The sequence below is a fragment of the Molothrus aeneus genome, chromosome 21, assembly GCF_037042795.1.
Source record: "Molothrus aeneus isolate 106 chromosome 21, BPBGC_Maene_1.0, whole genome shotgun sequence".
NCBI classification, from domain to species: domain Eukaryota; kingdom Metazoa; phylum Chordata; class Aves; order Passeriformes; family Icteridae; genus Molothrus; species Molothrus aeneus.
The window spans coordinates 1,115,303-1,134,199 of NC_089666.1; the positions used below are offsets into that span (position 1 = coordinate 1,115,303).

An 18,897-nucleotide genomic window follows, 5' to 3' on the forward strand; every position below is an offset into this window, starting at 1 on the left:
GAAACGCCTGGTTATTTCACCAGCAGGCAATCTAGTCAAATATCTCCCTACTCTCAGCAGGAGGCTCAGGCCCCCTTCAACTCCTCCCTTCTTCTACATTCATTGTCCTGCTGCAACATCCTAATGGGACAAACCTTTCACCAGTGACAGTTTTTTTCCAGGAGCCCTGTGAGCTGGGTGAATCATTCCAGAGGCAAAATGGCATTAGCCTCATCTATGCCTTTCCTAGGCCAGCTCCAAAGCTCCAGACCCCAGTTAAATGGGGTGTCTAGCCTGTTCCCTACAGTTTCCCAGCTAAAAAATACATTTTCTAGTGGTCAATGGCATTTATTTCATGCTGCAAAGCCCATGCTGGCTGCAGCTGTCTGAAGGGAAGGGGACATGGAAAGCCTGGCTGAGAACACAGAGAAGCATTGCCCCAGGGCAGGTGGGAACTGCCCTCACAGTGTCTTCACTCCTGGGAGGACACAGAGCATCTCGAACAGTAGGTTTGCCCCCAGGAGGGCTGTATTGCCTAAAAATACAAGACAAAAAAAGGAAATCTGTTTATATCCAACGGCTTTCACCCACAGGCATGTGTGCCAGGCACTTGTCTTGCCCTCAGGCATCTTCAGACTCACCAGAGACATCATACATTGGTGCAACTTCCACAAGGTCACACCCCACTATGTTCAGGCCTTTGCAGCCACGAATAATCTCCAAAGCCTAGGGAAAAAAAATGGATGTGGGATCAAGAAACACATCTGACCTAGCAGACTGGTCCAGGCTCTGCTTTCCCCATATTCCAGTAAGGAAACCCAACCTCTACAGACCAAATCACATCAGCTCCACATTTTCCTTCCTCACCGCCATGAGGAAACACTTCCTGGCCTCCCTAACTCCCACTTTGCTGTGCTGGTGAAACGACCTCCTTTAAGGGAGGAAAAGAGCCCTTTCCCCCTGGGCAGGGCAGCGTGTCCCCTCACCTGTGCAGGTGTGAGCCCGGCTATCTCGGGGGTGCCGGTGCCCGGGGCGTAGGCGGGGTCCAGCCCATCGATATCGAAGCTGATGTAGATCGGCCTCTCCCCCATCTGTGCCCTCACCTCCCTCATCAGCGGCTCCAGGGACTTCATCCAGCACTCCTCAGCTGGAACCACGCGGAAACCCTGTGGGAGCACAGACACACAGGCACCTGCTTAGGGAAAGGGGGGAGACGAGGAGCATCCCCTGCCCTGCTGGGGAATATCTACCGGGAACAATCCTCATTCCAGGGCCAAGCTGCAGAAGTGCACCTGTAAGCACCTTCCACCCCACACACACACTAACTCCCCACTCAGCTGACATTCAGTGAGCCGGGAGTGCTTGTCCTGGAGACAAGCCGCTGGCATGGAACAGGAGGCAAAAAAAATGCATTTATTTCCCTTCGGAAGCCGAGTAAATGTTACTGACGTGGTATTTATGGCAGGGGGAGCACACAGCTCTGTGTGCGGATCAGTTTACCTGTTCCCGGCCGTACTTGTGGGGATCGGGCTCATAGGAGGAGCCTCGGATGCCGATCTGTACCACGCGGCCGCAGTCCAGCAGCCCTTCCTCCACACAGCGCCGGAACGGGCTCCCGTGGTAGATCCTCTGCCCCAGGGCCGTGTCCCCGGTGTCCGTGTGAGCATCCACATGCACCAGCCCCACGGGACCGTGCCTGCTCGAGACAGGGTGGCCACGCTAGTCCTGTCCCGTGCATGGTGACCCTGACAACAGCAGGGACAGCCAACCTGGAGCCTTGCTGAGGCGCTTTCCCAGGTCCTTTCTCTCCATCTCCAGATTAGAAACTTACTTTGCCGCCAGGGCCTGCAGGATTGGGTATGTTATGGTGTGATCTCCACCTGCAAGACACAGGGAAGAGGGGGAATACACTACAGGAGCTGCTCAGTGCTCATTATTTTTGCTCCCAAGTAATTTTTCCCCTCTTTGCATTTATCCTGCACTTATTTATGCAGGGCTTCGTTGCCAAAGGAAAACTAACACTCCCATGTGCAGGTTGCTTCCTCTCCTGGGTCCTCTCTTCTCCTGGTCTTCCTTTTAGGGAGGACCAGATATGCAGACTGCCAGCAGGGACAGCCTGTGGAGCAGGATTCTTGATTGGGCTTATAAATAGGTATTTGATCAGCTTCTAGGACGCTGTAACTGGTGACTTGCCCCTCATTACTCCACACATTCACCGCCTTCAGCATCACTAATGCCAAGCACTAATAGCTGCGAACTTGAACACACACCCAAATCAGGCCTTGTGTAAAGCCTGGGGCTCACTCAGCTGGAGGGACACAAGGGACAAAACCTGCTCTTGCTTTGGGTCCTGCTCAACAGCATACCAAAAACACATCACTGGTTTTATTTGCAGACGGACCCATCCTCCTCATTTTTGACCCAAACGAAGAGGCATCACAGAACATTCTGTTCAGCCGAGAGCCTGTGAATTTACCCATAATAGAGCACAACAGCCCGGGCAGGGAACAGACTCATCACTTGCCTTCTGCTAAGCCTGGACTGAATGACAGGAGAAGCAGAGGGAGTTTGACAGAGCCAGGATGCAGTGGCAGGACAGGGAGACTGGGGCTCCTACCCAAGGTGAGGGGCACACAGCCGGAGGCCACGATCTCCTGGTAGGAGTCCCGGATGAGGCGGCAGCTGTCAGGCAGGTTGTAGAGGTTCACGTTCATGTCCCCGATGTCGGCCACCCGCAGGGAGTCGAAGGGCGCGGCCCCGGTGCTGCCGTTGAACCTCCTCAGCATGGCCGACTCGGCGCGGATCTGACGCGGGCCGAACCTGGGCCGTGACACGGCTGGGAAATGCCACCAGGCATTGGCCCTAGCACCCCTCTCACCACAGGACAGCCGTGCCCGATGGCCAGAGGGAAGCATGAGCTTCCCTGACTGGCCCTTACCTGGCTCCCGGCCGGTTGGACGTGCCTGTGTCCAGTGGGACACCGACAAACGCCACGTCCAGTCCCTCCGCAGACGCCTGCACGGGAAGCCTCATCATGGAGCAGACCCCCACAGGCCGGGCCACGAGCAGGGCACTGGGGGGCACGTTGAACTGCGAGCTCCAGCAGCTGGGGGCTCTGCTCCCTGGGACCAGGGGCTGGAGGAGTCCTGCAGACACACTGGCTGGGGAGCTGGAGGCGGCCAGAAGCGCCAGAGGCCGCAGGCTGTGGTGTGATGCGGTCACCATAGTGGTCACAGCTGGCTTGGGAGCGCAGAGCCCAGCTCCCCGGGGCAGCAGCTGGCTGCAGGCAGCCCAGAGCAGAGGCCTCATCCTGACCCACACACTCCCACCCTCTCTCTCACTGGGAATGCAGCTAGGTGTGCTGTGGAGCCCGTTCCCAGCTTGGGCAGAGTGCCAGCTGCCTCTGCCAAGCCTCTCTCCAGGGATCAAAGTGCACCGGACACTTCACTGCCCAGGGAAGGGCAGAAATCCAGCCCAGCCTCCACATTCACCCTCCCAGCCAACCCCTTTCCCAATGGCATAGTCCTGGCAAACACTGGGAACAAACACAGCAGTGAGGGGCAAGAGCCTGTGCAGGGATTAGTGGCACAGGGTGGGAGGGACATGCTGGGAGATGTCCCAGTTTGCTCCCCTTGGGCATTTGCAGACAGCACAGTAGCACTTGTTGCATTAACAGCCTGTACTTTTAACCTGCACTCCACAAAAGCACCTAGAATGCTGAAAAATCATAAAAATGTCTCGTTAGCGGAAGGCAGAAGGGAAAGAAAACAAAAGGCAAGCCTGACCTCAGCAGAACCACAGGGGGGACAAAATGCAAGCAACAGGGGAAGCATTAACAGGGATTTAAGGACTTGAGGGACAAGCTGCAGGACAAGCATTTTAGGCCATTTTTGAGGACAGAATTGAAAGAGTTTCCAGGGAAAGCAAGTTTCCAACGAGTGGAGTTAATCAGTGCAGATAAAACACACTTGATACTGGATGGCTCCAGCCTGTAATTCTGCTCCCTACTTGTATAGAGACAGGACCTGGGAGAGAGAGGGAAAGGCACAGGAATGATGTTCATGGCAGAAAGAGGGCTTAGAGACCTCCACCACACAGCAACAGCATTTACTCCTCAAAAGGCTCCACAGGGTCCAGGGCATGGGACTCACTGCCAGACCCAGGCATACACAAAGCAAAGGCAGCAGAAACATAGTGCAAGAGCTCAGTAATGTAAGAAGCAGCAGCAGACACTTTGGTTGGGTCAGATCAGTGTTACAAAGGCATTTTTTTGCAGCTTTGTCCCCCAAGAGCTCATTTCCCCCAGTTCCCCAGGCTCTGTGCTCTTTGCTGCACTGGAACAATGTGCAGAACCCAGAGTGCAGGTTACCCTGTGATGATTAGGGGTATCAGCCACTGTCTGATACTGCAGGAGCAGACAGTGATTTACCATGCAGCAGAGTAGGAAACACATCCCCACGGCAAGGTCTGTTCCTCTTTGGGAAACTCCCCTTGGAGTAGAACACTGTGTTCCACAGTTAGCAGTGGAAAGAGCTGAATTTGCGTTTAAGACACCCCGGAACCAATGCTCCACAGCCCAAATTGGATTGAGAGAACCCACACAGCCACAGCCACATTAAATCTTTAATTTATTGTGCAACAAGCATAAATAATTTTCTCCCCAAGTTCCTCTAAACACAATTATAGCCATGAAATTGAATACTGTTTCATAAACATGGCTGTTGTTATTTAAAGATCCATGTCTCTGTCCTCCACACCAAAGGATATTATTTCATTGAAGGAAACACAGGTAGGTTTAAAGAGCAGAGCATCACACTGAGCTCTTTAAGCAGGGGCTGCTGCCCAGCCTCACTCTGTTTGGAGCATTATCCCTAACTGGAGAGTATGACTCAGCCTTGGACCCTGGGGCAGCCACCACCACAGAGCTACAACATTAAGAACAAGGATAAGCGGGATTTGAGGATGATGTGCTTCCACTATCCTGCGTACAACTGTGAGGTTTTTAGTGCTGCTGACGCTCACGTTACCAGGCAGCACCTCATCAGGAAGATTTCAGGCTGTCATTTCACAGCTCAGAAGAAAATGAGTTTCAAACCACCATGGTTACCCCAAGAAGAGAGACTGCAGTTCCCTTTGTCAGCTTGGATTTCTGTGTGTTGAATTGTTTCTCTGTAAAATGCAGCCAGACAGTGCCTTCTCCCAGTCACTCCTCTGAAAGGAATCTGCTTCATTTAACACACAACTTACAAGTCAATTAATTCCCAAATGGGAGCAAAACCAACCACAAACCTCTGGACACCTGCAAGGTCCACACTCCCATCCCCCCAGAGGGTAAGGAAGCAAGGGCATCTCCTCTAGCAGGGACAGAAAAGCAGCGTGGTTAACACTTGCTAGAGAGAAACTCAAGCTCTTAAACACAGGCCTGCAGCTTGTTCTCTAAAGCACTACAGGACTGCAGACAGACAGAAAGGACAGGTTCCTAAGTGCCTTTTGAAAGTGCCATTTATGTGGGATGCTCGTGTTCCAGGTGGTTCCTTCACCCAGAGTGGCTTCTCCATGCCAGCAACAGGAATATTGCTGCCCAGAGGTCTTCAAACTCAAGGTTTGCCAAGAAGCACATCTTCATTTTGGTTTCTACCTGGCTCTTCTCTGCCAGCCTGTTGGTGAGCAGGGTGGCTGCAGACTGGCAGAGCAGCCAGGCAATCATCTGGTCAGGTTTCAGGGTCCTGGATGCCACAACACTGTCACCCCAGAGGCTCAGGTGCAGCACGTTCGCAGCCACCCTCGCAGACAACCTCTGCAAGAGGAAGGGGAGATCAGCTGATCCTGCTACACTCAGCCACATCACCAGCATGGAGCCTTGGCACCTCCAAAACTCCCTGGAGCCCCCAAAAGGCAACACCCTGTGAATCAGAAAGCTCTTTCAGACTACTACTATATATATAATGTTGTGTGGAACCCTCCAGTGTGAGGTCTGGTCCTGACACAAACATCTGAAACAATTCAGCACCACTCAGCAAAGACTTTTTTGGCTTTGATCCTTATGTTGTCCTTTGATCCTGCAGTGAGATCTGGTCTAACCCCTGCACCCACAGCCCTCCAAGGCAAAATGATCTGCCAGGGATACTCCCAAAGAGGATATCTTGAAGGCAACAGCTTCTTACCTTGTTGGGATCTCTCTGAAGCAGCATCTTTATCACCTGCCTCACCTCGAGGGGCACATGGTTGGGCAGGCTTGGCAGCTGGTCCTCCTGGTAACTTCTGCTTTCCAGAGTGGAGTCCCCGTGGCCATAGAAAGGATTGGCCAGGCCCAGGATCTCATAAGCAATCGCTCCAACAGCCCAAGCATCAGCTTTGCTGTAGTTGATCACCATGCCTGGACCAGGTGATGCTGTGATCACCTGCCACAGAGAGGGGGCTACTCAAACAAACAGCTTGAGTGCTGAAATTCAATTTTTAATGCTCAAACCTGCATTTTTCCTGTAATAAACTTAGACATTGAACCCAAAGGTGGGTTGCATCTGAATCTGTGCTGTAAATATTCCCTATTGGCATGCTCTAAGCCTCTGGCACTGCTCTGCCCACTGGGATGCTGGGAGGAGTCTGAACATTGCACTGAGGCTTTAGCTGTTGTCCCTGACCAGCACTCCCAGAGTTCCAAGGGCTATCTCCTGCTGGAATTATGGAGACAGGACACCTGCAGATGAACAACCAACACCACAGCAAGGTGCTCCAGGTCCAGCAGACAGTTAAGGGTGTCTTGGCTTTTATTATTTCTTATCATCAAAGAAATAAAAAGGAACTGTAAATAATTTCACAACAGTCTTGAACTTTAGCCAAAAGCTACTGTTGCAACTGCTGCATAAAATTCTTAATAGTTACATGGAAAGGGGCCTGAATAAAGATTAAAGAGTAAATTTGGGGGAGGGGAGGAAAAGCTGATTCTGCCTCTTAACACCAACTGATTACATTTCACCTGTTAGAGCTCAAGGTGTCTATTTGACATAGTTCAGCACAGATGTTTATCAAGCCTAACTCAAGATAGGACACAAACCTTCTATGCCACTAAAACTTTTAGCCCCAACAATGGGACAAGAAGAAAACCAGCACCACAAAGCACTGCTACAGAGGGATTTACCTCAGGTGCCATAAGGCAGCTGTTGCCACCCCGATCCACGTAGGAGCTGGTGAAGGGCAGCCTCAGGCCGATGCTTTCATCTGCCAAACAGCAGCCAAAGTCAGTGATGACCAGCCAGGGGCAGCCAGCTGTGAACAACACAGAGCTGCCAGAGTTAGGGTTCAGTTTGGGAGGACCTGGCAGCACCAAACACCACATCACATCAACATCCAGCTTGGTGTTGGAATGCAAACTGACTGAGGGGGCATTCGATCCCCTCATCAAGACTGTGGGCAAAGACATTCAGTAGAGTGACCTGGTCTAGTGGGAGGTGTTCCTGTCCAAGGCAGGGGGTTGGAATGAGAAGAGCTTTAAGGTCCCTTCCAGGCCAGGTCATTCCATCATTTTATGATTCTAAATCCTGAGCCCTGGAGAACAGAGAATGCTCTGTCACCTCTTGGGCCGGTCTCCAGGAAGGCAGGGTGGATTCCAGTGGCCTCTCTGTGTCTCTCTCCCTGATACTCTTCAACCAAATTCTTCCACTCCTAATCACACAGACCTGCCTGCCTCCTATTGCTCCTGCCACTTTGAATCTCAATCACACCAAAAAAGAGCTCAGGTAATTAAAACTGCTGTTCGAGGCTGACAGGAGAACACGTAGAAGAAAATGCTGGATCACTTTCCTCCCAACCCATGTTTCATCATCCCAAGGTGCAGCACCATTAACCTGGCCACGGGGTGGGATTTTAAGAGGCTCTCTGTACTCTCTGGCTTGGGAAAGAAGACAGAACCAAGAGCCTGAAGCAAAGGCTCCTGCAGCATCCCAAATGTGGTGCTCCCGGATGCTCCAGTCAATGTTGGCTGTGCTCATGCAATCCATCATCTCAGCAATACACTATGTCCATGTTAATGATCCAAAACCTCAGGCACAGGCAGGATCGATGACTTGCTGCACTCATAACAAATACTAAGCTAAAAACTAAACCTGAAATTATTCAAAAGGTTTGATGCTTCTTCCCCCAAACACACAGCCAGGTGAGACTTCCCCGAATACCAAGGTGACCGAATCACTTCTGTGAATTAACTGGCACTTATCCTCAGGGACCTACGTACCACAATCAAATTCAACCAGGATATTGTCAGACTTGAGGTCTCTGTGTGCTATTCCATGTCGAACAAGGTGGTCCACGCCTTCCAAGAGCTGCAGAATCATCACTGTGGAGAGGCGAACATCCGGAGTGCTCTCCTGCAGATACTGGCGCAGCGTGAAGGGGTAGCTAGGCAGAACAAGGAAAAAAATGGGAATTAGCATCCTGGAGGCTTATCACTGGCAGTTCAACCTCAGTGTTGGCTCATCTCATTACTGATTCTACTCCATCTCTAGCAGTGTGCTCAGACTAGGGGTGAAGTTCAGGCTTAGAAGGGCAGACAAATGGGGACAAACTCCACATTTCTCACTTTAATTTGGGGTAATTATTAAAAAGAACGGTTTGTCTTCATTGTGGAAGCACAGTCAGAACCTCAAGAACTTGGAACAGGTCCTGGGAGGCGTTTCCAAGAGCATACTCTGCTCTTTGGCAGCAGCCCAGACCCAAGCTTTGCAGGGACAGAGAGCCCAAGTCACGTTAACCAGCTTCTCTCCACTCACTTCTTCATCACCAGGAAGAGCGTGCGGCTGTGACCGATCCCTCTGGGGTTCAGGCTCAATGGAAGGACATCAGGATAGTCAGCAAAGGCTCCAGGCAGCAAAGGGACAGAGGACGTGAACGCTCGGATCACCTGGATTATATTCGGATGAGGCTGCAGCTTCTTCCTCCCAAGGACAGGTTTTCTGTGCAGAGGAAAGACACCACAGATTGCACCAATGCCTCAGTCGGTTCTGAGGGATCCCAGGCACACTGCTGTTATTGCTGGAACTACTTTTCGTTATTATGGCCTGTCCTCCACACCAAAGGGCTCCCCAGCAGGGAGCAAACACGTTTTTTCTGCACTGGAAGCATCATCAGAGAGAGATTAAAGCTGCACAGGGTGGATTACAGGACTGCACATTAAGCAAACAGTCAGACACTCACATCCTGGAATCCATTCACTGAGCAAGAGCACGGGCAGCAGTTTCATGGCCTATTTCCTAACCAGCATCTCAGCCCAGCCCATTCACTTCCCAGGTGAATGCAGAGCACCCACAGCCTGTACGGACCCACTGCAGCCACGGGCATCTCCCAGCACCTTCTCCAGAGCTCAGAATCCACCCCACTGCCTCCCAGAGCAAACTGAGCCAACCAAGGTGTCCAAGGGGCTCTTCTGAAACTGGATCTCCCTATTCACAATGGCCAAATAGGAAATAAGGTGCTTTACCTGCACTACAAACAGAGCATGATAAAAACCTTCACACATAACATGCAGCCTTCCTTTTTCTCAAGCACCACTAACCCCTCTATGCTGCTAACAAAGGCAGAGCCAGGCACAGGCTGCTTCTCCATTCAAAAAGAGCCACAGCAGCTCTAGAGAGTAACACTCAAACACAATTACTTTGTTAGACATAATAAAGGTCAACTTCACACTGGGAGTATCAATTTAGAACCTCTATTTTATGGCAGAGGCACAAAGCTCTCCCTATCCTGAAAAGCAGGTTACCTATTTGTCTGCAACACAGATCTCTCATCCCCTGAATGTCAAATATCCCTTTGGCTGCTCTACTGCATTCCCAGCCAGCCACGGGCACAGCATTCATTATTCATTTGTATTGGCAGCCGGGATGGATTTGAAATTTAAATCAGACAATCTGGGCTGTGGACTCCATTGTTTCAAATAGAAAAAAAAAGATGCATTTCTGAACAAAAAGATAGCTAACTTGAGGTAATTTAGAAGTTTCCATGAGATTTTCCACCTTCATGCCATTTGCTCACTTCCCACTCAGGTCAAAGAGTACAAACTAAGTCATTTCCATTTCCCTTCTCATCACTTTCCCTGCACTAAAACAGTTTCAACCTCCCTGTCCAGCACCCATCTTATCCCAAACCAGTTCTCAAACCTCACAGTCAAACTGTATTACAGTGAAATAATTTGATGTTTAATACACTCAAGCTGTTACCGATTGCAGCAGTGCAATTAAAAAGCATCACAATACAAATTTAAATAGTGTTCAACCAGTGGCTCCTCCAGCCTTTACCTCAGCAAATGCCAACACATTTCAACACAGGGAAGCTAAGGCACAGCCACTAGACCCTGGTGGGACCCCAAATGCTCCCAAATTCTTGGTGCACCCTTTCAACCCCCTCTGGGCCAAATACTTTAGCAATGCAATTCCCTGCATGCAAACAAACGTAACAATCCCCAGGCTTACCTGCTTTCAGCAGCTATTCTAGAAAGCCCTGGCCACCTTCTAACAGTACAAATTGCTGCAAAATTAATCAAGGGATAAAACCAGCACCTTGCCACCTCCATACCTGCGGCCAGAGACAGCTCCGTATTCCCCGGACAAGGCCAGGCCTGTGGCTGGGACGAGCTCTCGGCCCATGGCATCCAGGATAGCTTCACTCGAGGAACCAGCCTGCAACAACAACCACACCCCATGGGGGTTCCAGCTCCGAAATCACCCAGCCCCAACACGAGCTGAGCGGAGATAATCCTGATGCTGGCACCATGTCTGGAGCTGGGTCAACTGAGACCAGATTCCAGGACTTCCCTCCCTTGAAGATCAAAGAAGGCAATTAACTACTTAAAGAGTTCACTAAGGAAGGCCCCAAGGCCTTTATTTGCAGAAAGAAATCTATTTGTCACTTCAAATGCACGCTTGACCATCAGCAACCCAGACTACACCTCAGCACTCACTTTCAACTTCCAAACCCAAGTGGAAGAGCCCACAGCTAAATGCCAGGATACATCTGGAGACCAAGGGATTCCAGATGTTGGCATTTTGGAAGATTATCTTGAAATATTCACTTGTCATATCAATGGGGAAAGCCACGTGGATTTTTTTAAACATAGAAGAGCCACATTGAGGAACTGGATCTCCAGTCACCCAGGCTGGGAAACACTGGAGCAGATCTTGGACAGTCACTCACAGCAAGGGGACACAGCAGGCAGGTTACTGTGCACCCTGAGACCATTGACTCTTCAGGAAGAAAACCCACCTCTGTCCTGACACTGACAGGACACCAATTCCTAAATCACTGACAGCAGTGGCTTTCCCCTTCTTAGACCTTTCCAATAGAGCCAGCCTCAGAAAACCTTTTCTTCCCAAAACATCACCTCCATACCCAAGAGCCCCAGCAGCAGCTCTCAGTGCCGATTCCAGAGGATGACAAACGCTAATTACCTCGCTCTGGGACTCTGCACTAACACATGACATCTCCAGTGTCACCTACCAACAGCTCTGTTGAGGCACACTCATCCTGCACTCCATAATTAGCACTTTCAACACTTCAGTATTAAACATTCCAGCCAGAATTCCCCAGCAGCAGACACGGGGGATTCAGCGCCGGCTCCTTACCGAGATGTTCCACATCATTTTGATAGCTAAGGGAAAAGCCCCTTGCGGCTGGTGCTTCACCACAGGCTCCTCTTCAGCGCCCTGGGAAGCTGAGGCATGGTGCTGCTGCAGGGCTGGGAGAGGGCTGCTCTCAGCAGGAGCCCGAGGAGCGGGGCAGAAGGGAATGGCTGCCTCGTACACGGCGGCACTGCAGCCCTGCCCGATGGGCTGGCCGATGAGATACTCCTCCAGCTTGAAGCCCTGCCAGCGGAAGGAGCTCAGGGGATCTTTCTGCGGCTTGTTCTTCCCAACAAACACGGTCTGAAAGGAACACGAACAGAAAAACCCGCTCAGTTAGCGCAGACTTCCCAGCGAAGGAGAACTTGGTGTGTCAGTGGTAGTACACATCCTGGTGGGATGGTCCAACCTGAAAGTCTCAATCAGACTCTAAGCACTGGGCTCAAATCACTGTAACCACATGAAAGATCATCTGCAGGCCATATATTTTGTGTGATACAATTTACCCCTAAACCAGTCTTTTCTAAAGGTGCCCTTTTGAGGGAAGAAGAGGAGCCAGGAGGGGGAGTCATTTGCCAATCTAGAATATAAATGTATTTTCCCACAGAAGCTGTGGCTGCTCCATCCCTGGAAGCGTCCAAGGCCAGGCTGGACAGGGATTGGAGCAAGCTGGGAAAGTGGAAGGTGTCCCTGCCCTGGCAGGGGTGGGAAGAGATGGGCCTAAAGTCCCTTCCAGCCCAAACCATTCCATGATTCTGTGGTTGTGTAAAGAAAAGTTTAACTGAACACTTCTGAAATCAGATGCATTATTACACTTTTCTCCCTCTCCATAAACAAACCAGGTAAACAGCATTTTAAAGAAAATTGAATTGAAACCAGCAACAGGAAAAACAGTGGCCTTTTTGAGGCAGTCAGCTGTGAGGGCTAGTTAGTGTGAGGAAGAGTGAATCTATGATGGGAGGGAGCTGGGGGAGAAAATCAAGAGATGTGGAAAAACAGCACACAGGAGGCTGTTCTGGAGTTTCATCACAGTTCATGATCCTACAGGTCTGGTGCTGCCCCAGCTGTCACCATACCAATACAAACAAGTGGCCTTCTCCGTGAGCTGCAGCCCCAAAGCAGCGGTGACACCCTAGGGATGTGTCATTGCACACAGACCAGGGACAGCAAATGGAACAACCCAGCAAGGACAGAGGAGAGAAAACATCCTCTTCGGGAGAAACTTCAGGAATGTGTCTGCTGGTCGGTGGAGCAGGTGACAGCTGGCTCTGAGCACCAGAGGTCTATTTTTACCCAGGAAATAAGTTCAGTACCATCCGTGCCCCGTGCCCTGCCAACACAGCCTGGCCCAGCACCACAGGATCACCATGGGGATCAACATCAGTGTCCTGGGACATGAAACCCCCACCACCAGGGCCCTGACCCCCTCCCTCTGTGGAGGGACAGGGAGTGAGGGTCCCTTGCTTTTGAAAGTACCTGCTTTAGGGTGGTGAGGAGCTGCTGAGTGAGAGGCTCCCCCAGGACCCTGTTTTTGGGGAGAAGGAGGTGCCTGTGGGGCTGCTCCCAGCACTCCTCCTTTGGGGAGGTGCCTGACAGCTGCTTATTGAAGCACCCCCCACCTTCCTTGGGGAGAGATGGGGAGGTGTCTGGGGGGCTCCCCAGTGTGCCCTTCACAGGGGCTCTTGGGGGGCTCCCCACAGCAGTGACCCCCCCCTTCCCTTCATGAGGGGTGTCTGAGGGGCACCATAAAACAAGGCTCTCCCCTTCAGCAAGGGAGTCTGGAGAGCTCCCCACAGCAGTGACCACCCCCCTCCCCTTCAGAGGGGACATCTGAGGGGTTCCTCAGAACCCCCCTCCCCTTTTATGGATGATGTCTGACGGCTTCTACAGAGCACTACCCTTAGTGGGCGGTGTCTGAGGGACTCCCCAAAATAAGGACCCCCCTACCCTTCGGGGGGGGCGTGTCTATGTAGCTCCCCTCAGCACTGACACTCTGTCCCTTCATGGGGGGGGGGTTCAAAGGGCCCCACACATCAAGGATCACCCTCTCTCATGAAGGATGTCTGGAGGACTGCGACCCCCCGTGCCCTCACGGAGGGCGCCCCAGGCGCTGCCCAGCGGGACCCCCGAGCCGCTTCCCACCTGGATGTGGCGACACGCCGCCTCAGCCCGGCGCTGCTCCTCCAGGCGCGGCTCCACCAGGCCCAGCGCCATGGCCAGCGCCAGGCAGACGCCGCCGCGGCCCCGCCGCGCAACGGCCGCCAGCCCGCCCGCCGGGCCGCGCAGGAAGAGGCGGCGGGCGGCCGGCAGCCAGGCCAGCCAGGGCCGCCATGGGGCGGGCGGCGCGGCGGGCGCGGGGCGGGGGTCGGGGCGGGGGGCGCGGGGCGCGCAGGGCGGGCGGCACCGCGGGAGGAGCCGCAGGGCCCGGGCCAGCAGCAGCCGCACCGCCATGACGAACGCGTCACCGCGGGGGCGGGGCCCGAGCGGGCCAATGGCGACAGACCGCGCCCGGAAACACGCCCACCGGGGCGCGAAACCACGCCCACTGGGCACGAAACCACGCCCCCGGCACGGGAAAGGGACGGGGAGGGAACGGGCGGGGAATGGGACAGGGAATGGGGGAGGGAGTGGGACAGGGAATAGGGCACGGAATGGGACAGGGAATGGGCATGGAGACAGACAGGGAATGGGGCACGGAATGGGGGAGGGAGTGGGACAAGGAATGGGGCACAGAATGGGCATGGAGTGGGACAGGGAATGGGGCAGGGAGTGGGGCATGGAATGGCCATGGAGACAGACAGGGAATGGGGCACAGAGCAAAGTGTGGAGATGGGCATGGAATGGGGCATAGAGACGGGCAGGGAGCAGGGCATGGGAGTGGGACATGGAATGGGGCATAGAGCAAGACATGGAGCAGGCGTGGAGTGGGATACTGAACAGGGCATGGAAGGGGACATGTAGCAAGGCTTGAAGCAGGATATGGAAGGGGAGATGGAGTGGGGCATCAAGCAGGGCATGGAATGGGTCATGGAGCTGGGCACAGAGCAGGGTGCAACCAAGGTAAAGCATTGTGCAATGCAGGGCATGCCACTGCTTGGGAGTGCCTTGGCATGGAGCACGGCACTGCCCTGGAAACAGCCAGGGCACAGCCCAGTGTGTGGAATCATCAAATCACAGAATCACAGACTGATTTGGGCTCGAGGGGACCTCAAAGCCCATCCAGTCCCACCCTTGCCATGGGCAGGGACACCTTCCACCATCCCAGCTTGCTCCAAGCCTCATCCAACCTGGCCTTGGACACTTCCAGGGATCCAGGGGCAGCCACAGCTTCTCTGGGCACCCTGTGCCAGAATCCCTCCCCTGCTGCCCGTGCTGTGGGATCAGCCCCACAGCTGAGGCACATCCAGCCTCTCATCCACCAGCATCTCCAAGTCCTTCCCAGCAGGAGTGTTCTCCATGCCCCAGCCAGTACAGATACTGAGGGGCTGCCCTGAGGCAGGGGCAGCACCCTACACTCAGCTTTGCTGAACCTCATGAGGTTCCCAGGGCACATCCAGCACCCTCGGCCCTGACTGGGCTGCAGGACAGCCCCAGGACCCCACTCCCTGTGTTTCATCACTTGCTACAACTGCAGGAGATAAACCAGAACTGCTTTTATTTCACTTGGGCATGGCAGAAATGCTCAACCCAGCGCTGGTTGGGAAATGTAATTAATTCATTTATCATTGTGTTATAAATCAATATACAATCAACAAATGGCATTACCCTGGAGGCACAAAACCCTCCAGAATACCCCAAAAACTTGTCCTCTTCTTCACCCCAAACAGAATAAAATCAAGGAAAACAAGCTGGAAAGAAAGGAGCAAAGGACACGGTCAGTGCAATAACCATCCTGCAATCCACGTAATCTGGATTGGGTCACTAATCACTGCTGGGGTTGATGGACCTTTTCCCTCTTGCTTTCACTTCTTTTTAGAGCTGAAGAATCCAGCACTTTCCCAAGCAATGATTTTGCATTATTCAGGAGTGGTTTCTGTATCAAAGCCTGTTTGAGTTCTGCACCAAAGCCATGTCCTCCCTTGCCTACAGGGATGTCTGGACACATTTTTTACTAATAACAAGGAATTTCTATGATTTGATTTTGCCATTTCCTCGGGGCAAGGTGGAGCTGGAGCCTGCAAATCAACACTGAATTAGAAGATGAGACAGAGGAACGGGCAACTTAACAGTATAAACAAATTTCCCACTGTGTTGTTCCCAGAAAGTTGCTTACAGGCTGAGAAAATTGGGGAAAACCACTGTCCCCTGTGCCTAAGGGCAAAGGCTGGTGGTGGCCACACTGCTCAGACCTTCTTCAGGTCCTCAGGGCCAAAGGAGGTAGGCAGCAGCTCCTCCAGCCTCTTGACAATGTAGGTGCCATCTCCTTTGGTCAGGTAGACATCCCAGTCTGTGCCAAACTGGAGGAGGAGAAAGAAGAGCCTGATGAGGGAAAAGAAGGGAAGAACCTGCATTTCTTCCCCAAATTACTCATATACCCCATTTTCTCAGGTTCACAGGGAGCATCCCCCTCTATTACATGTATTTTGGGTTGGCTTATCAGCATTACCTCCCCCAGAGGATATTTTGGGCTCAGATCCTGTGTTTTCACCCCACCAGTGTGAGCCCCAGTGCCTCTGAACCTGCTGAATCTGACCCTCGATCACAGCCCCACGACCCATTAAATATTAACAACCCCAAAACAAGGTGTGGGTGCTGGGATTCCTGTGCAGAAGGAAGACAAGAGCTGGATAGAATATGTGGGAAGCTCAGCTTTTGCAGGAAAATCCCCATTTTCAGGCTTGCCAGAGCAAGGACTCAAGGGCAAAACCCTGCAGCTGGAAGGTGAGCTAATGAATTCCCACTGAACACCCACCCAGGGCTGGAATACCCCTTCGCCAGGAGATAAAGAAATTTGAGGAGCCTGGAGCCAGCCCTGGGGCTGAGGACGGGGGGGTTGCACCCTCCTTGGAACCTCCAGGTGTTTTAGGGGGAGATGCCTGGGGTCAGGGGACGGTGTCTGGGGTCAGGGAATGAGCCATGGAGCCCCACACGAGCTGTCACCTCTCTCATCACTTGTCTGCAGGCGCCACAGGGTGTGATGAAGTGGTCCCCCATGTCACTGCCAAAGGAGAAGGGCACAGAGTCCTGAGGTCAGAGGAGGGGAGAACACCTGCAGAAGACCTTCATGCCCCGATAAATACAGAGCTGCAACAGATTTGTTCCCCAATTCCTCCAAAAACACCATGCAAAAATTTTATTTCCCTCCCCAAACAATGGGGCTGTTGCAAAAGTTGTTCCTGAGGAGCAGTGGGGGTTCTCCTGCTGGTTCCCCACCCCATCCCTCAGCACTCCAGCTCTTGGAGCACCCTCACCTGGTGATGGCCATGGCCTTGAAGCTGGTGTGCCCCTCAGAGATGGCTTTTTGGATGGCACCGCGCTCAGCACACATCCCCAGGCTGTAGCAGGCGTTCTCCACGTTGCACCCTGCAGGGACAACCCCGGCATCAGCCACCCCAAACCCCACCAGCTCCTTTCTTCCCAGGGAATTGACAAAGAAAAGCCATTTTCCCTGCTTCCCCTCTTTATTTTCCCATCCGCTGTGATTTTTGGCTCGGTCCGGGATGGCGGCTGCCGGGAGGCAGCGGGGGAGGACACACAACACCAGCACCCCGGGATGACCCCGCTACACCCTCACACACGAGCCAAGGCTTGCTGGGGGCTCCCCAAAAGTCCCGGGGGGGGTCTCAGATCCCATCTTACCCGAGAAGATCTCCCCTCCGGCGGTGAGCAGTGCAGCTCCCACCGGGAACCGGCTGTAGGGGCAATAGGCGCTGTTTTTGGCCTCCCGGCTGCGGCGCAGCAGGAGCTGCAGATGGTCACCCTGGGACTGGCCCGGGGGGACAGCAGGGAGCGGGTGCTGCCCACTTCTCTCCATTGCTGCAGCTGCCTGCCCTGCCCGCTGACGCCGCGGTTAAATATTTCCTCGCCTGGAAAATAGGCTGGCCGGGATAACGCCCCGGCACGCAGCTGAACTCTGGGAAGCATCCCAGGGGCAGCCCTGGCCCCCACAGCACCGTGTGCAGGGATTCCCACATCCTCTCCCTGCCTGCTGCCTCATTTTTTCCAATTTCTCCTGGTTTCGTTATTTACTTCCTCCTTTCTCTGTCCCGGCAGAACAGTTTTCCGCCACCATCCTGGAGGGTTTTTTTCCTCCTCAGTTCAAAACTGGTTCTGTGGCTCCAAAGGAAAATGTCCTTTAATCATTCCTGATGGGAAGGAACAACAGCTCCTGATCAGTGAGATCAAAAGAAATAAATTAATAAGATTAAAAGCATTTAAAAAATTATAATAAAAAAATATATTTTCCCAAGTCTTCTAACTACAAGCAGTAGGGGAAACTGGCTGAAGACACAGGTGGTCAAAAGCCCAATTTCAGATGCCCTCAGGCTGGAGCTCAAATTCAGTTTGGCTGGTGCTTCCATGGGAATCAGCCCACACAAGGTAAAGGGCTCCCAGGTGATCATCAAATTGCTTTTTAATTAAAGATTTCTCTATTTTTCCCCTTGCCCAAGGAGCTTCCTGCCCATTTTCTAGCTGCAAGGACGGTTGTCACAGGTCCCAGGGATTTATCACTGGGATTTTTGTCCAGTTTGTTGGATTTTGGGAGGATTTTGGCCTTACCTGCTGGTTTTGCCATCAAATCTTGCTGCTGGGACACTGCTGAGGAGCCACAACAGGCTGGGAAGCAGCATCCAAAACTGGGAGTGGCTTCTGACGGGGCTGAAACTCCGGGAGCTGAAACTGAGTATGGCACAGTGAGACCACCACAGGCACCCCAAGAAACCAAAGCTGGGATGCTGAGATCTGTATTGTCCAAGGGATAACCAGGAAATCCATCTCCCACACACTGCCAGGGTGCTTGTTCCCTCTGGAGCCCAGTGATGACAGTTCACTACTTGTCAGGGCAGGATGCTGAGATCCCTATTGTCCAAGGGATAACCAGGAAATCCATCTCCCACACCTTGACAGGGTGCTTGTTCCCTCTGGAGCCCAGCAATGACAGTTCACTACTTGCCAGGGCAGTGAGTAAGAGGAGGGATTGGCAGCCCTGAACCAGCCCACAACTCTTTTTCTCAGCTTTCAAGTGCAAATCCAGGTTGTTTTCCCCTACATACAGTGCAGAGCCTCCCTTGCCCCCTAAAATCTGGGAGAAAATAGGAAAATAGGAAAACCAGTCCTAGGGCAACTTGTGGGTGGCACTGTGGGATCAAAC

General features: G+C 52.7%; 3 protein-coding genes across 3 annotated transcripts; all 3 read right to left on the reverse strand.

Moving 5' to 3' along the window:
- Positions 1–42: 42 nt before the first annotated feature.
- Positions 43–3,649, reverse strand: AGMAT (agmatinase (putative)). The gene is given in 8 exon segments (XM_066563887.1): positions 43–514; positions 621–705; positions 966–1,145; positions 1,480–1,675; positions 1,811–1,859; positions 2,597–2,799; positions 2,918–3,309; positions 3,311–3,649. Coding segments are annotated over 8 exon segments (1,518 nt in total). The 3' UTR covers positions 43–440.
- Positions 3,650–4,590: 941 nt separating this feature from the next.
- PINK1 (PTEN induced kinase 1) lies at positions 4,591–14,036 on the reverse strand. The gene is made up of 8 exons (XM_066564046.1): positions 13,728–14,036; positions 11,589–11,888; positions 10,543–10,646; positions 8,745–8,927; positions 8,210–8,373; positions 7,118–7,245; positions 6,144–6,380; positions 4,591–5,776 (listed from the first exon to the last, which is right to left on the reverse strand). Exons 1-8 carry the CDS (start codon positions 14,034–14,036, stop codon positions 5,516–5,518), a joined length of 1,686 nt encoding a protein of 561 aa, XP_066420143.1. The 3' UTR covers positions 4,591–5,515.
- A 1,187-nt stretch (positions 14,037–15,223) lies between these two features.
- CDA (cytidine deaminase) lies at positions 15,224–17,571 on the reverse strand. The gene is made up of 4 exons (XM_066563923.1): positions 17,385–17,571; positions 16,997–17,108; positions 16,686–16,743; positions 15,224–16,042 (listed from the first exon to the last, which is right to left on the reverse strand). The coding sequence occupies exons 1-4, from the start codon at positions 17,557–17,559 to the stop codon at positions 15,929–15,931; spliced, it is 459 nt and encodes a 152-aa protein (XP_066420020.1). The 5' UTR covers positions 17,560–17,571; the 3' UTR covers positions 15,224–15,928.
- Positions 17,572–18,897: the final 1,326 nt, after the last annotated feature.

What these genes read in the sequence shown, in the direction of transcription:
- PINK1 (XM_066564046.1), bottom strand. Translation starts at nt 14,036, where the DNA reads ATGGCGGTGCGGCTGCTGCTGGCCCGGGCCCTGCGGCTCCTCCCGCGG. An exon ending in GGAGCTGTCTCTGGCCGCAG is followed by an intron (nt 8,928 to 10,542) that starts GTATGGAGGTGG and finishes TCCTCTGCACAG; the next exon opens with AAAACCTGTCCTTGGGAGGA. An exon ending in CCTGGTTGAATTTGATTGTG is followed by an intron (nt 7,246 to 8,209) that starts GTACGTAGGTCC and finishes TGTTGTTCACAG; the next exon opens with CTGGCTGCCCCTGGCTGGTC.
- CDA (XM_066563923.1), bottom strand. Translation starts at nt 17,559, where the DNA reads ATGGAGAGAAGTGGGCAGCACCCGCTCCCTGCTGTCCCCCCGGGCCAG. An exon ending in AAGGCCATGGCCATCACCAG is followed by an intron (nt 16,744 to 16,996) that starts GTGAGGGTGCTC and finishes CTCCTTTGGCAG; the next exon opens with TGACATGGGGGACCACTTCA. An exon ending in GCAGACAAGTGATGAGAGAG is followed by an intron (nt 16,043 to 16,685) that starts GTGACAGCTCGT and finishes CTCCTCCTCCAG; the next exon opens with TTTGGCACAGACTGGGATGT.